The sequence below is a fragment of the Mobula birostris genome, chromosome 9 (genome assembly GCF_030028105.1).
Source record: "Mobula birostris isolate sMobBir1 chromosome 9, sMobBir1.hap1, whole genome shotgun sequence".
Classification (NCBI taxonomy): Eukaryota; Metazoa; Chordata; class Chondrichthyes; order Myliobatiformes; family Myliobatidae; genus Mobula; species Mobula birostris.
This window is the reverse complement of record NC_092378.1, coordinates 157,512,909-157,530,785: the sequence shown is the minus strand read 5'-3', so window position 1 is coordinate 157,530,785 and position 17,877 is coordinate 157,512,909. Positions and strand designations below refer to the sequence as shown.

Sequence of the window (17,877 nt, the reverse complement as noted above, 5' to 3'; positions counted from 1 at the left end):
AGGGAGTCGTCAGTGGGCTGTTTTGGAATGTTGTCAATCACATTCCTGTCAAATGAGATGGTTTGATTTAGAGGATCTTCAAAGTGCTCCCTCCATCTAGAATTGATGTCAGCATTGCTCATCAGGATGGTTGAACCATCTTTGCTTTTGAGAGGGGCTTGACCTTGAGTGGTTGGGCAAAAAATAGCTTTAGTTGCTTTGAAAAATCCTCAAGTGTCGTTGGCGTCTGCTAGTTGTTGGATTTCCTGAGCTTTCTTCCTCCACCATTGGTTTTTCAAGTTTTGGGTACTCTTCAGGACTGCAGCCTTGCATTCCTGATAGTGTTTCCTCTTGGTAGCCATTTGTTGGTCATTTTGTAAGGTGATGAAAGCTTTTCTCTTTTCATCGATGAGTTGTTGAGTAGTTTGTCATTATCATCGAACCAATCCTGACGTTTTTTCATCTTGAACCAAATTGTTTCTTTGTAGGAAGTGATGATAGCATTCTTCAATTGATTCCAGTGTTTTTCTACAGATGGAGGGATTTGTTGAGGCAGTTGTTCTTGAAGATTTTGTTGGAACTTCTGTACATGGTTGATGTCTTGAAGGATGTCAACATTGAATTTCTTAATAGTGTTCTGATTTTGGTGTTTCCTTTTGGGCCAGATCTTCATTCTCATGGTGGATGAGAGGAGTCAATGATCTGTCCAGCACTTGTCAGCACCAGTAACAGCTCTTGTTATCACTACATCTTGTTGGTTCCGAGATCGTACGATGATGCAGTTGATGAGGTGCCAGTGTTTGGAGCGTGGATGCTGCCAGGAGACTTTGTGCCTGTTTTTCTGGCGAAATAGGGTGTTTGTAATCACCAGGTTGTGTTCAGCACACTTGGTGAGGAGGAGTGTTCCACTGGCGTTGACCTTGCCAACTCCTTCCTTGCTTAATATTCCAGCCCAGAGCCTATGATCTTTCCCGACTCTGGCATTGAAGTCTCCCAGGAGAATTATCTTGTCATTGTTGGGAACAGAGGCAAGGACGTGGTCAAGTTGGGCATAGAAGTTCATCTTCAGCGTCCAGAGTTGGAGCATAGATGCTGATGATGGTGGCGTGTTGGTTCTTGACAAGTTGGATTTGCAGAGTCATGAGACATTCGTTGATTCCCAGTGGTTGCTCTGTCAGCTTCTGAAGTAGGCTGTTTCGGATGGAAAAACCTACTCCATGGATCCTCGAAGTGATTGCGCAACCACCAACTGCGACTCCAGCCTTGAACTCCAGGCCGGGTCTTTATGTGCTGCTATTGTGACTCCCGTCTCCCCTTTCCCCACCACCACTCTGCAACTCCGTCTCCCTCAGATCCCACCGTCAGCTCCTGGGTCCTCAGAGGCTCCATCTTCCTCTCACCCCAACCCTCCCCTCTCCATTGGCACCCCCAGCCTCCCCCGTCCCCGCTCTGATCTCAGCTCTCATCCGTGCCGGGTCTTTACCATCCCCTCCGACCTTTAACTGTCGGAGGCAGAGCGCTCTGTCCTCAGTAAGGGCCTCACCTTTGTCCCCCTTCGCCCACACCTCAGCGAGTTCCGTGTTCGCCATGCTGCAGAACTTTTCTTCTGCCGTCTCCGTCTCCGAGCCTACTTCTTCGGCAAGGACTCTTCCACCCCCACCGATGACCCCTTCTCCCGTCTTCAACCCTCCTCTTCTTCATGGACACCCCGCTCTGGTCTTCTGCCTGCTCTGGATCTCTTTATCGCTAACTGCCAACGGGACATCAACCGTCTCGACTTCATCGCACCTTGTCCCCATTCCAACCTCACTCCTTCGGAACGCTCTGCTCTCCACTCCCTTCGCACTAATCCTAACCTTATTATTAAACCCGCCAATAAGTGTGCTGTTGTAGTCTGGCGTACTGACCTCTACCTTGCCGAGGCACAGCGACAACTCGCGGATACCTTCTCTTATTTACCCCTCGATTGTGACCCCACTAAGGAGCACCAGGCCATTGTCTCCCACACCATCACCGACCTTATCCACTCAGGGGATCTCCCATCCACTGCTACCAACCTTATAGTTCCCACACCTCACACTTCCCGTTTCTACCTCCTACCCAAGATCCACAAACCTGCCTGTCCTGGCCGACCTATTGTTTCAGCTTGCTCCTGCCCCACCGAACTCGTTTCTGCATACCTCAACACGGTTTTATCCCCCCTTGTTCAATCCCTTCCTACCTATGTTCCTGACACTTCTCACGCTCTTAAACTTTTCGATGATTTTAAGTTCCCTGGCCCCCACCGCTTTATTTTCACCATGGATGTCCAGTCCCTATATACTTCCATCCCCCATCAGGAAGGTCTGAAAGCTCTACGCTTCTTTTTGGATTCCAGACCTAATCAGTTCCCCTCTACCACCACTCTACTCCGTCTAGCGGAATTAGTCCTTACTCTTAATAATTTCTCCTTTGGCTCCTCCCACTTCCTCCAAACTAAAGGTGTAGCTATGGGCACCCATATGGGTCCTAGCTATGCCTGCCTTTTTGTTGGCTTTGTGGAACAATCTATGTTCCGTGCCTATTCTGGTATCTGTTCCCCTCGTTTCCTTCGCTACATCGACGACTGCATTGGCGCTGCTTCCTGCACGCATGCTGAACTCGTTGACTTTATTAACTTTGCCTCCAACTTTCACCCTGCCCTCAAGTTTACCTGGTCCATTTCCGACACCTCCCTCCCCTTTCTAGATCTTTCTGTCTCTGTCTCTGGAGACAGCTTATCCACTGATGTCTACTATAAGCCTACTGACTCTCACAGCTATCTGGACTATTCCTCTTCTCACCCTGTCTCTTGCAAAAACGCCATCTCCTTCTCGCAATTCCTCCGTCTCCGCCGCATCTGCTCTCAGGATGAGACTTTTCATTCTAGGACGAGGGAGATGTTTTCCTTTTTTAAAGAAAGGGGCTTCCCTTCCTCCACTATCAACTCTGCTCTTAAACGCATCTCCGCCATTTCACGTACATCTGCTCTCACTCCATCCTCCCGCCACCCCACTAGGAATAGGGTTCCCCTGGTCTTCACCTACCACCCCACCAGCCTCTGGGTCCAACATATTATTCTCCATAACTTCCGCCACCTCCAACAGGATCCCACCACTAAGCACATCTTTCCCTCCCCGCCTCTCTCTGCACTCCGCAGGGATCGCTCCCTACGCAACTCCCTTGTCCATTCGTCCCCCCCCCATCCCTCCCCACTGATCTCCCTTCTGGCACTTATCCGTGTAAGCGGAACAAGTGCTACACATGCCCTTACACCTCCCCCCTTACCACCATTCAGGGCCCCAAACAATCCTTCCAGGTGAGGCGACACTTCACCTGTGAGTCAGCTGGGGTGATATACTGCGTCTGGTGCTCCCGATGTGGCCTTTTATATATTGGCGAGACCCGACGCAGACTGGGAGACCGCTTTGCTGAACACCTACGCTCTGTCCGCCAGAGAAAGCAGGATCTCCCAGTGGCCACACATTTTAATTCTACATCCCATTCCCATTCTGACATGTCTATCCACAGCCTCCTCTACTGTAAAGATAAAGCCACACTCAGGTTTGAGGAACAACACCTTATATTCCGTCTGGGTAGCCTCCAACCTGATGGCATGAACATCGACTTCTCTAACTTCCGCTAATGCCCCACCTCCCCCTCGTACCCCATCTGTTACTTATTCTTATACACACATTCTTACTCTCACTCTCCTTTTTCTCCCTCTGTCCCTCTGAATATACCCCTCGCCCATCCTCTGGGTTCCCCCCCCCCCCGTCTTTCTTCCCAGACCTCCTGTCCCATGATCCTCTCGTATCCCTTTTGCCAATCACCTGTCCAGCTCTTGGCTCCATCCCTTCCCCCCCCGTCTTCTCCTATCATTTTGGATCTCCCCCTCCCCCTCCAACTTTCAAATCCCTTACTCACTCTTCCTTCAGTTAGTGCTGACGAAGGGTCTCGGCCTGAAACGTCGACTGCACTTCTTCCTAGAGATGCTGCCTGGCCTGCTGCGTTCACCAGCAACTTTTATGAGTGTTGCTTGAATTTCCAGCATCTGCAGAATTCCTGTTGTTTCCATGGATCCTCGGTTGTTCAGGATCAAGTCCTTTCCAGAAAAGGGTGTATTGACCTTGCTCTTCCTTTAGTTGCCCTTCTCCAGCTCTGCAGGTCTCACTCAGAGCAACAATGTCAAAGTTGAATTTTTGGCAAAGGCAGTTCTCCTCTCTGGTTGGTCTGAGTTTGGGTTATCCATCAGAGTTCGTATATTCCAGGTTCCAAATTTCATAGTTTCACTTCTCGATGTTTTTCGACCGCATGATGGTGATCCCTCTGGACGCGGCTTTCCAGACAGCATGGGGTGAAGTAGACTATTTTTAGGGCACCTTTTCTAGGTCCTTCCCAGTTCAGGGTGAGCAGAGTGGATCCTAAGTAGGGCTGCTCAGACATGAATACTTCTACCAAACAACTTTCCTGCTTCTGTCCAAATGTTGTGCGACTGAATCAAGTATTCACTGCTTTCGTCCTGGTTCTTGACTAGCAGCTTCCAGCCATCACATTGCCTGCTCCTGTCCTCCTCCCCCGATCGCCGAAAGACTTGAAGAAGTGGCCCACAGAGCGAAGATGGCTGTGCGTGTATTTGTTTAACATGTACTTGATGTTGCACTCCAAGAAGCATACGACACTTCACAAATCAACCAACTGATTCCAATGGCATGGAAACCACAACTGACCATCACCCTGCTGGTCAGTGTGTCCATGTTACTGAGCACTGACCATTACTTTGCTGGTCAGTGTCTCTGTGTTACTGGTCTCTGATCATTACCCTGCTGGTCAGTGTATCCATGTTACTGGTCTCTAACCATTACCCTGCTGGTCAGTGTGTCCATGTTACTGAGCACTGACTATTACCCCGCTGGTCAGTGCGTCCGTGTTTCTCAGCTCTGCTTTCACTCAAAGGATTGAACCCATTCCCACCTCGTAACCTTTGACCCAGCCCCTTAGATTATTTTTCTCCTCTTTTCCTCATCTGCCTACTGCCCTTGAGTTGAGTGAATTCTGTGGAGGTGATTAATTTGTCATTGTGGCTTCAGGCCTGTGTGTTTGTGGACTGATGTTGGTACAGCAGAGTTTGGCTGAACAGTCAGCATCTGGCTGTGATTTGCAGATAATCACCTCTTCCCCTCCAGCATCTCGGCAGTGTTGACCCATGGAATATTTCCAACAGCCTATATTCACATCTGTTGCACAGATTAGAAGGAGTGCATTCACTTTCAGGTTTTCTGATTCTTTGTGGCCATGATAAGCTTGCTGAGTGGTGACTGGAAACAGTTTGACTGAGATGAACATTTAAGTTTGAGTGTTAAAACGTGAGTGATTGTGCAGATGCTGCAAACTCTGCACAACACTCACAAAGTGCTGGAGGAACTTAGTAGGTCAGGTAGCATCTGTGGAAAAGAATAAACAGTCGATTTCCTCCAGCATTGTTATGTGCAATAAACCTCACTCTGGAGATGTCTCAGAGACATAGTATACTCTGGACTGGGGAGCTGAGAGTTGCAGGACACCTTTCACTGGGAAGGTGGGAGTCAAAGGAAACCCTAAACTAGGCAGGTAGGTGGGTGGGAGACTGAGATTACCTCACTCTGAGGAGCTGGCTGGGTGGGAGATATGGACACTGCACAAGGGTAGAAGGACTGAAACACCTAAAACACCCTACAGTGTGGTGGGCTCAGGGACACTGTGGGTGACGGGCTCGGTGACACTGTGGATGATGGGCTCGGGGACACTGGGTGACGGGCTCGGTGACTCTGTGGGTGACTGGCTCGGGGGGACACTGTGGGTGACTGGCTCGGGGACACTGTGGGTGACTGGCTCGGGGACACACTGTGGGTGACTGGCTCGGGGACACTGGGTGACGGACTCGGGGACACTGGGTGACGGGCTCGGGGACACACTGTGGGTGACTGTCTCGGGGACACACTGTGGGTGACGGGCTCGGTGACACTGTGGGTGACTGGCTCGGGGACACTGGGTGACTGGCTCGGGGGCACTGGGTGATGGGCTCGGTGACACTGTGGGTGACGGGCTCGGGGACACACTGTGTGTGACGGGCTCAGGGGGACACTGTGGGTGACGGGCTCGAGGACACTGTGGGTGACGGGCGCCGGGACACACTTTGGGTGACGGGCTCAGGGACACTGTGGGTGACTGGCTTGGGGGCACACTGTGGGTGACTGGCTTGGGGACACTGTGGGTGACGGATGCGGGGACACACTGTGGGTGACGGGCTCAAGGGGACACTGTGACGGGCTCGGGGACACACTGTGGGTGACAGGCGCGGGGACACACTGTGGGTGACGGGCTCGGGGGGACACTGTGGGTGACAGGCTTGGGAACACACTGTGGGTGACATCCATAGATCCTTGTTGTGAAACACAAAGTTCAAAGTAAATTTGTTATCAAAGCACCTGTATGTCACCACGTACAAACTGAGATTCGTTTCCTTCGCAATGAATATGATAAGCAACAACAAACTGTGCAAATACAAAAGGAAAAAAGGGCAAATTAATATAAATAAAAAAATAAATAAATAAACAAGCAAGCAAGCAAGCAGTAAATATTGAGACATTAGGTTAAGGGTTGTTGAAAGTGAATCGCTAGGTTGTGGGGACAGTTCAGTGACGGGATGAGGGAAGTTGAATGATGTTTGAAGGATGGTGACTGTTCCTGAACCTGGTGGGGTGCATCCTGAGGCTCCTTCACCTTCTGCCTGATGGCAGCAGCGAAAAGAGAACATGTCCTGTGTCCGGGATGGCAGGGATCCTTAATGATAATGCTGCTTTCCTGCAAAGGCACTCTGCGTAGAAGTGCTCAGTAGTGGAGAGGGCTTTACCTCTGATAGACTGGACAATGTCCAGTACTTTTTTCCAGCTTTTTCATTCAAGGGCACTTGTGTTTCCGTACCTGGCCATGATATAACCAATCAATATATTCTACACAGGTGGAGAACGTGGTTTGGAAAGGATATGACATACTAACCTAAATTAGTAAGAGCACTGAACATACAAATAGGAAAGTTATGTTCTGATTTGATAAAACCCATCAGAATTTAGCTGAGTTTTGGGTGCAGATCTAGTTACCAGAATCAAAAACAGGTTTAATATCACTGGCATATGTCGTGAAATTTATTGTTTGCCGGCAGCAATACATTGCAATACAGAATAAGAAAGGTATAATTACAGACGCACACACACACACACACACACACATACACATGGGTTCATTGAGTGGAGGAGAAGAATCTGTTATAAAGCATTGAATGTGTGTCGTCAGGCTGCTGGAGGTCTGATACCAATGAGAAGAATGGGGTCCTTAGTGATAGATGCCTCATTTTTGAGGAATTGCCAAAGTGTAGGAAGGATGTGTGATACTGGAGAGAATGCAAAGCAGATTCAGCAGAATGGAGCGGTTCTGATCTGAGGAGAGGCTAAAGAGGTTGAGACTGTTCTCCCTGGAGAAAAGGGGTTTAAGAGGGGACATGAGAAACATAAAATTAAAAAGGGTAGGGAGAGGATAATCTGCAGGAAATCTTTCCCCATAACAAATGATGATAAAACAGATATGAGGTGACGTTCTAAATGGTGGAACACACTGCTGGAGAGACTGATGATGTTGGTCACTGATGACATTTTAAAAGTGCTGCAGGAGGACTTCAATCAGTTAAACTGTGAACCAATTTCTGGGTGGTAATATAATGCAGAATGGTGAGCATGAGTCAACATGGAAAAGTTGGACCAAATGCCTATTTCAACGCTGTATGATTCTGTATTTTCTCTTTTAAATTTCTCGGCTTTCCTAAAATCTGTGCTCAGTAGCCTTCCCTGCCTGGGAAAAAGACTACATCCTAGCTGGAGGGTAGTTATGCAATGGGTAAAACACTGTAAGATATAGGAGCAGAATTAGGCCATTCAGCCCATTGAATCTGCTCTGCCATTTCATCATGGCTGATCCATTTCCCTCTCAACCCAGTCTCCTACCTTCTCCCCATAACCTTTCATGCCCTGTCTAATCAAGAACCTACCAACCTCTGCCTTAAATACACACAATGACCTGACCGCCACAGCCATCTGTGGTAATGAAATCCAGAGATTCACCATCCTCTGGCTAAAGAAGTCCTTCCTCATCTCCATTCTAAATGGACATCCCTCTGTTCTGGGCTGTGTCCTCTAGTCCTAGACTTCCCCATCATAGAAAAATATCCTCTCCACATCCACTCTTTTCTAGGCCTTTCAACATTCGATAGGTTTGAATGAGATCCCTCCTCATTCTTCTAAACTCCAAGAGTATAGGCCAAGGCCACCAAACGCTTCTCATATGATAACCCTTTCATTCCTGGATTCATTCCCATATGTCCACTCGGAGTGAAAGGAGGGGGATTTATGCAGTGATCCAGCAGAAGAGGGTGACGTCGTACACGAGTGCTTCACATTGGTATTCACCAAAAAGGAGGACATGGATGATGGTGAGATCAGAGAAGGGCATGTTGATGTTTTAAGCAAGGCATATTGATATGAAGAAAGAGGAGGTTTTGGGGGTGTGGATAGCTCCATAGTCCCTGTTGGGATCTATCCCAGGATGCTGGGGGAAATAAGGAGGAGATAACTGGGTTTCTGACACAGATCTTTTGGGAAGTCAAACTCCAAATGTTCTTAAATTCCATCTGCTAAAGCTCTACTCAGCGTTCCAAATAAATTATATCCTGCTGTTGCCCAAAACACTCTCTTCACTAACAACAAAACCAGCTTTTGTCATCTGCTTATAGGACTTTTCTGAGATCACTTTTGAAGTGATATATATAGGGCTTACATGGAACCAAGCTTGGAGTAACATCAACAGGGTATAAGTGATGTATAGTGGACATTGCTTTGACCACTTCTGGGTTGATGTATACAGGACATTGCTTTGACTGCTTTTGGGGTGATGTGCAGTGCACATTGCTTTGACTAGTTTTGGAGTGATGTGTGTGGACATTGCTGAGATTACTTTTGGAGTGATGTGCATGTACAGTCCACTCATAAGATTACACAGACTAATGTGCAGCATTGTAAACTTTCCACTAAGGAGGAAATGCAGAGAATTTTTGTGGAATTATTTCCTGATATAATTCCTGAGCTGTGGATCTGACAGCTCCTTCACGCCACTCCATTACTGATATGCAGATGCTTGATCTGACAATTGTCCTCAGCTCCCTTCCTTGCCTAATTCCCATGATCCATGATTTCACAATCATGCAAAAATCTGCCATCTCAACTTGTATATATACACAACACTATGAAGAAAATTTCTGCTTAACCGATACTGGGTGCAGGATGAAAAGGCTGACAGTGCTGAGACAGAGAGGGGATAAAGAAATGGAGGGTGCTAAGGCTAGGTATATTATTAGAGTTGCCACTGGTGTGAATGTAGAAAGATAAATGCCTCTGTACTGCTGCCATTTTAAATTATCACCCACTTTCCACTTCCACAGATCTACATCATTGCCTATTGACACCATCACCTGATGTACTTTTGATCTACATGGCAAACATTAACCTTTGATCAAATCTGTGTTTACTTCCTTCAGCATGTAGCTGCAACCTGCATGCCCGGCGCTGCCGATTCAACATGGAGCTTTACAAACTCTCTGGCCGAAAGAGTGGAGGTGTTTGCCTAAATTGCCGACACAATACGGCAGGACGACATTGCCACTATTGTAAGGAAGGATTCTACCGAGACCTCACCAAGGCTATTACACACCGTAAAGCTTGCAGAGGTAGGTGGCAAGTTCCAATGCAGCAAAAGATTCCAATCGTAGGTGCGAGGGCACTTTCTGGGGAGTTTCAGAGGGGCACAAGCAGAGTTAGATGGAGTGATGAACATTTACACGTTGATGAACAAGAACAGACTCGATGAGCTTTCCAGCCTTGATAACCAGCACTCAAGTAGACACAACATAACTGTGGAAGAACTCAGCCGGCCAAGCAGCAGCTGTAAAGGCACAAGATGTAAATCGACATTTTGGATTGAGACCCTGCATCAGGATCCATTCTTGTGTAGAGTCTCAACTGAAACATTAACATATGCCTCTTTGACCTAGAACATGAAACACTACAGCACATACAGGCCCTTTGGCCCATGATTTTGTGCCGACCTTTTGACCTGCTGAGTTCTTCCATTATTCTGTTTGTTGTTTCAGGTTCCAACATTTGCTGTCTCTTTTGCCTTCAAGCATCCATGCACATTATGTGGATAATGTCTAATAACAAACAAGTTACAAGAGTTGAGCATTCTGCCCAAATATAGTGCTTGCTATATGACTCACTCTAAGGCACATTGTAACAAAGCTGTGATGTGACATGTTATTTCCGCCAGTAGTTGGGACGTTTGAAGTTTACTTTTACAAGGATCATCATGGACAATGGAATTCTGTTCCTTGAACAAGTAGCAATTTCTAAGGAAGTTTTCAATTTGGAATCAGGCTTTACACCCTAAAGAATAGATCTTGGAGCTGAATGATTGGTGGATGTCTCCTTCCCAATTTAGACAATTACATATCCATTTTCAGCCAAATTGCCCATTAGTGTATTGAAGTTTGAACTAGCTTACTTTGACACAAACCCAGGTTAATTGATACAAATAACAATACAAGCAATCCCTTACATTCAGTTTCCGCTTGTCAGTGTCACTCATCAGTAAGGTGATGAATCATGAATTCAGCTTGTTGTCAGGAGTCACTTACATGCAAGTAGCCTCCTCTTTAATGAAAATATGGATTTTGCAAGAACCAATCAGAATTTATTACAGTGCTAAGTTCTGGAAGGGAGGCATTAAACGCTGTCCTTGATATCAAGGAGGCATTTTTCAAGTGTGGCACCAAGCAGCCCTGGTAGAAGTGAAGTCAGTGAGGACCAAGAAGACAGCATTCCATTGGAAAGAGCTGTACTACACACAGAGGAAGAAGACTTGTTGGAGACCAATTATTCCAGGATATCATTACAGGGGTTCTTCAGAGCAGCAACCAAAGCCCAAACATATTAAGATAACTCCATCAGCAACTTTTCTTCCATCATAATGTCAGAAGCAGTGATATTTGCAAGTGACTGCATAATGTTCAATTGCACTCACAACTTCCCACCAAATGAAGAAGACTTTGTCTACAAACAGCAAGACCTAGAGGTCATTCGGGCGTAATAAGTGAAAATAAGTTTCCTGGCACAAGTGGCAGAAAAATCACCTCGTCTAACAGGCAAGTGCCAAAACCCCTGTTTCCGAAATTTAATGATTTTACAGTGGCCAAGCCTCACTATCAACAAACTGGAGGTTCTCCATAATCAGAATCTAGGCAGGCTCAGCCTTATGAAACCATGGGTATTAAAGAAGATCACAGGTACATACAAGATGTTTGAAATCTTGAGCAAAACATGCAAATACTGGAAGAACACAGCTGCTCAGTGGAACTGGACAGTCAGGCTAATGAACAGTCTTGTCCCTCCATTGACCATAAGATATAGGAGCAGAATTAGGCCATTTGGCCCATCGTATGCTTCGCCATTTCATCTTGGCTGATTCATTTCCTTCTTAGTCCCTTAGTCCCTGCCTTCATGCCCTGAGATTTGGTATGTCAACAAAACTCTCAAAAACTTCTATAGATGTACTGTGGAGAGCACTCTGACAGGCTGCATCACTGTCTGGTATGAGGGGGGGGGTGCTACTGCACAGGACCTAAAGAAGCTGCAGAGGGTTGTAAATTTAGTTGGCTCCATCTTGGGTACTAGCCTACAAAGTTCCCAGGACATCTTCAGGGAGCAATGTCTCAAGTGGCAGCATCCAATATTAAAACCTCCAGCACCCAGGGCATGCCCTTTCCTCACTGTTATCTTCAGGTAGGAATGTACAGAAGCCTGAAGGCACACACTCAGCGATTCAGGAACAGCTTCTTCCCCTCTGCCATTCGATTCCTAAATGAACATTGAACCCATAAGCACTACCTCACTTTTTAAATATATATTATTTCTGTTTTTGCATGATTTTTAATCTATTCAATATACGTATACCGCTATTTATTTATTTATTTATTTATTTATGTGTTAGTTAGTTTGTTAATTAATTAATTATTCTTCTGCTTCTTCTTCTGTATTATGTATTGCATTGAATTGCTGCTGCTAAGTTAACAAATTTCATGACACATCCCAGTGATAATAAACCTGATTCTGATTTTGATTGGTCAAGAAACTATCAACCTCTGCCTTAAATGTATCCATTGATTTGGCCTCCACAGCCATCTGTGACAATGAATTACAAAAATTCATCACTCCCTGGCTAAAGAAATCTGCCTCATCTCCATTCTAAATGGATATCCTCCTACTCTGAGGCTGTGTCCTCTGGTTTTAGACTCCCCCACCACAGGAAGCATCTTCTCCACATCCTCTCTATCGAGGCCCTTCAACAGTCGATAGGTTTCAGTGAGGTCACCGCTCATTCTTCTGAATTCCCGTGAGTAAAGCCCAGAGCCATCAAACCCTCCTTGTATGTTATGTCTCCCCAGTAGCAGCAGAGATACCGAGGAGCAGATTGGGAGGCAGATTTTGAAAAGGTGCAAAAATAACAGGGTTGTTATCATGGGTGACTTTAACTTCCCTAATATTGATTGGCACCTGATTAGTTCCAATGGTTCAGAGGGGGCAGAGTGAGTTAAGTGTCCAGGACAGATTCCTGTCACAGTATGTTGACAGGCTGACTGGGGGAATGCCATACTGGATCTAGTATTAGGTGACGAACCAGGTCAAGTCACAGATCTCTCAGTTGGTGAGCATCTGGGGGACAGTGACCACCGCTCCCAGGCCTTTAGCATTATCATGGAAAAGGACTGAATCAAAGAGGACAGGAAATTTTTTAATTGGGGAAGGGCAAATTATGAGGCTATGAGGCTAGAACTTGCTGGGGTGAATTGGGATGATGTTTTTGCAGGGAAATGTACTATGGACATGTGGTTGATGTTTAGGGATCTCTTGCAGGATGTTAGGGATAAATATGTCCCAGTGAGGAAGATAAAGAATGGTAGGGTGAAGGAACCATGGGTCACAAGTGAGGTGGAGAATCTAGTCAGGTGGAAGAAGGCAGCATACATGAGATTTAGGAAGCAAGGATCAGATGGGTCTATTGAGGAATATAGGGTAGCAAGAAAGGAGCTTAAGAAGGGGCTGAGAAGAGCAAGAAGGGGGCATGAGAAGGCCTTGGCGAGTAGGGTAAAGGAAAACCCCAAGGAATTCTTCAATTATGTGAAGAACAAAATGATGGCAGGAGTGAAGTTAGGACCAATTAGAGATAAAGGTGGGAAGATGTGCCTAGAGGCTGTGGAAGTGAGCGAGGTCCTCAATGAATACTTCTCTTCGGTATTCACCAATGAGAGGGAACTTGATGATGGTGAGGACAATATGAGTGAGGTTGATGTTCTGGAGCATGTTCATATTAAGGGAGAGGAGGTGTTGGAGTTGTTAAAATACATTAGGACGGACAAGTCTCTGGAGCCTGACGGAATATTCCCCAGGGTGCTCCACAAGGCGAGGAAAGAGATTGCTGAGCCTCTGGCTAGGATCTTTATGTCCTCGTTGTCCATGGGTACGATACCGGAGGATTGGAGGGAGGCGAATGTTGTCCCCTTGTTCAAAAAAGGTAGTAGGGATATTCTGGGTAATTATAGACCAGTGAGCCTTATGTCTGTGGTGGGAAGGCTGTTGGAAAAGATTCTTAAAGGTAGGATCTATGGGCATTTAGAGAATCATGGTCTGATCGGGGCAGTCAGCATAGTTTTGTGAAGGGCAGATCGTATCTAAAAAGCCTGATAGAGTTCTTTGAGGAGGTGACCCGGCATATAGATGAGGGTAGTGCAGTGGATGTGATCGACATGGATTTTAGTAAGGCATTTGACAAGGTTCCACACGGTAGGCTTATTCAGAAAGTCAGAAGGCGCGGGATCCAGGGAAGTTTGGCCAGGTGGATTCAGAATTGTCTTGCCTGTAGAGGGAGTACATTCAGATTGGAGAGTTGTGACTTGTGGTGTCCCACAAGGATCGGTTCTGGGACCTCTACTTTTCGTGATTTTTATTAAAGACCTGGATGTGGGGGTAGAAAGGTGGGTTGGCAAGTTTGCAGAAGACACAAAGGTTGGTGGTGTTGTAGATAGTGTAGAGGATTGTCGAAGATCGCAGAGAGACATTGATGGGATGCAGAATTGGGCTGAGAAGTGACAGATGGAGTTCAACTGGAGAGGTGTGAGGTGGTACACTTTGGAAGGACAAACTTCAAGGCAGAGTACGAAGTAAATGGCAGGATACTTGATAGTGTGGAGGAGCAGAGGGATCTGGGGGTACATGTCCACAGATCCTTGAAAGTTGCCTCACAGGTAGATGGGGTAGTTAAGAAAGCTTATGGGGTGTTAGCTTTCATAAGTCGAGGGATAGAGTTTAAGAGTTGCAAGGTAATAATGCAGCTCTATAAAACTCTGGTTAGACCACACTTGGAGTATTGTGTCCAGTTCTGGTCGCCTCACTATAGGAAGGATGTGGAAGCATTGGAAAGGGTAGAGAGGAGATTTACCAGGATGCTGCCTGGTTTAGAGAGTATGGATTATGATCAGAGATTAAGGGAGCTAGGGCTTTACTCTTTGGAGAGAAGGAGGATGAGAGGAGACATGATAGAGATGTACAAGATAATAAGAGGAATAGATAGAGTGGACAGCTAGTGCCTCTTCCCCAGGGCACCACTGCTCAGTGGTGGAGGCGGATACAATAGGGTCTTTTAAGATACTCTTGGATAGATACATGGAGTTTACAGAAATAGAGGGCTTTAGTTAATCCAGGGTAAGGACATGTTCAGCACAGCTTTGTGGATTGAAGGGCCTGTATTGTGCTGTAGGTTTTCTGTGTTTCTATGTTCTTTAAAAGCAAGGATAAGGATAATTGAATAACATTGGGTGTATGTTATAGACCCCCTTAATGCTGACGTGATTTTAGTATAAAACAATATCAGAATATTAAAAAAGCAAGTTCTGAGGGTGATGTTATAGTTATGGGTGACTTTAATTTCCCAAATATTGAATGGGAGATCCCGGTGATTTATGGATTACAGGAATTACAGAAAATCATTGTCGACTTCAGGAAGGTGCAGACAGACCATCCCCCTCTGTGAATACATGGCTCCTACATAGAGAGAGTTAAGTGCACCAGGTTCCTGGGTGTTCACATCATGGATGACCTCACCTGGTTCCTCGTTATCACCTTCCTGAACAAGAAGGCACAGCAACGCCTCCACTTCCTCCATCTGGTATAGAAGCGGTCAAGCATCAGAACAGAAGTTCCTACAAAGGGCTGTGAGAACAGCTGAGAGGATCGAACGAGTCTCCCTACCATCCAGCGGGGACATTTAGCAGAAGCACTGCCTACACAGTGCCCTTATTTATTATTATTAAGGATCCCACCCATCCCCTTTGACTTTTTACCATCAGGCAGGAAACTACGACACATAAAAACAAGAAGGGTCAGGATGAACAACAGTTTCTTCCCTCAGACCATTCGGCTTCTGAGCTCTCGGCTGCATCGTATTCAGAGTGTCACTGGTTAATCTCTAGCTAGACCATAAGACATAGGAGCAGAATTAGGCCATTCAGCCCATTGAGTCTGCTCTACCATTCCATCATGGCCGATCCTGGATCCCACTCAACTCCATACACCCACCCTCTCACCATATCCCTTGATGCCCTGACTAATCAGGAAACAATCAATTTCCACCTTAAATATCCCCACAGATTTGGCCTCCACTACAGTCTGTGGCAGAGCATTCCTGTTTTACCTTAATCCTACCTTATCCTGTTCCATACCTTACAACATTTATTATTAATGCACTTTAGTTTGTTATTCATGTGTGATTCATCTAAAGATTTTATCCATACCTCCATAAGTTATCCTGTGTTACGTGTCTTATGTGTACTGTGCTTTACACCCTGGTTGGAAGAAATGTTGTCTCGTTTCTATATGCATTATATCATTATGTACATGTATGTAGTTAAATGTCAATAAACTTCACTTCAACCTGAACTTGAAAGCGAATTCATTGAGAGGTTGAATGATTGTTTTTTGACCCGGTATGTTAATGCACCAACAAGAGGGGAGGCCTGTCTAGCCTTGATATTTTGTAACAATCAGGATAGCATTTTGAGTACAGAAGTTGCTGAGCCTTTAAAAACAAGTGACCATAACGTTGTTAGTTCCAGGTTTTTTGGGAGAGTATTTCAGTAAATACCGAAGCTATTAATTTGAATTTCAGAAAGGTGAAGTTTGTGGCCAACAAACATGCGGCCAAGACTTTGAAAGGTAAACTGGAAGGAACTGCTTGACGTTGAGTCAGTTAAGGAACAATGGGGTCGATTTAAATACACGCAGTGCAGGAAATATACATACCCAAAGTCAGGAGAAGCAATAAAAACAGTAGATCAATTACATGGATGAATAAAGATATACATAAAAGTTATTTAAGAGAAAACAGGAATACAGAAAAAATAGTACTGATGTTAACCGTAGGGTATAGGCAGGTTGAGAAGGATATTGCTGATAGTGCTAAGATTGATCCGAAGAGGTTTTTCAATACTTTAGTGGTAAAAGAAAAGTCAAGGAGAAAGTTAAGTGTATTAGTAATAATATCGGACAGGATTGGGAAAAGGAACTTAATTTGACTTTTATGACGGAGGATTGGATGTGGATATTGAAGTTGGTTAACTCTTCTTCAATTTGTGCTGCCGTTCATTGATTCAATTTAAAATTGTACATCATTATCATTTGACAAAGGAGAGACTTTCTAAAATCTTTCCTAATGTTGATAGTCATTGTGATAGATGTAAAACTGAGATAGCTACACTGACACATGTTTTGGTCTTGTTCTATATTGGAACAGTTCTGGAAGTCGGTTTTCTCAATAATTTCTAAAGCACTTAAAATTAATTTACAACCTAATAAATTAACTGTGCTTTTTGGAATAGTTTCTCAAAATATTCATGATATTTCTGTGTCTGACCAACATGTTATTGCATTTGTTACATTGATAGCTAGGAGGGCCATTTTGCTGAAGTGGAAGGATACATCAGCTCCCACTTTGTCCCAATGGTTCTCTCAAGTGATGCTATGTCTTAGTTTGGGGAAAATTAGCAGTCGAACCTTTGAACCTTTATTTGATTTTGAGAAAAGATGGGGCTCATTTGCTCGTTATTATCATTTGAGTTAATTGATATAATTTTTCCACGATCTAATTGTAAATTCTTTTAGTATATTTTCTTTTCTTGCTGGCGGTTTGATGTTTATTTTTAGAAGCTTTTTGTATGACGCATGGCTCCGGGGTTGTACACCTAATGGGTTCTTTTTTTTTCTCACTTTCCTGCTTAGTAGGTTTTTTTAATTATCTTTAAGATGATGGTTTTTTTTTGAGGCATTGTAAGTTCGATGTACTCGTTATTTTTTCTATATATATATATACAATAAAAAGATTTGAAAAGAAAAGTAATAATATCGGGGTGTTAAGTTATTTAGAGAAAGACATAGCAGATACTCTTAACTCATATTTCGCTAAAATATTCACTTACAAAGATGTTAGCAATATGCCAATAAGAATAGAGAAAAATAAAGTTGTTTTAATTGACTTAGAGATTTTAGAAAGTGAAGTCTTGCATCAGCTGAAAAGTCTGAAGCAGGGCCAGACAATATATTGAATATCCCAGGGTACTTAAAGAGGTCTGTGACAAGAGCATAAGACATAGGAACAGATTTTGGCAAATTCACCACCCTCTAGCAAAACAAA

At 44.9% G+C, this 17,877-nt stretch overlaps 1 protein-coding gene across 3 annotated transcripts in view; it reads left to right on the top strand.

Annotated features, from left to right (window-relative positions):
• The window catches only part of LOC140203253 (netrin-1-like), a 416,761-nt gene that overhangs the window by 148,063 nt on the left and 250,821 nt on the right, over positions 1 to 17,877 (top strand). For all 3 annotated transcript variants that reach the window (XM_072269269.1, XM_072269268.1, XM_072269270.1), the window contains exon 3: positions 9,620 to 9,808. In XM_072269269.1, the coding sequence (XP_072125370.1) occupies positions 9,620 to 9,808 (189 nt within the window). The remainder of the gene's footprint in view (positions 1 to 9,619; positions 9,809 to 17,877) is intronic.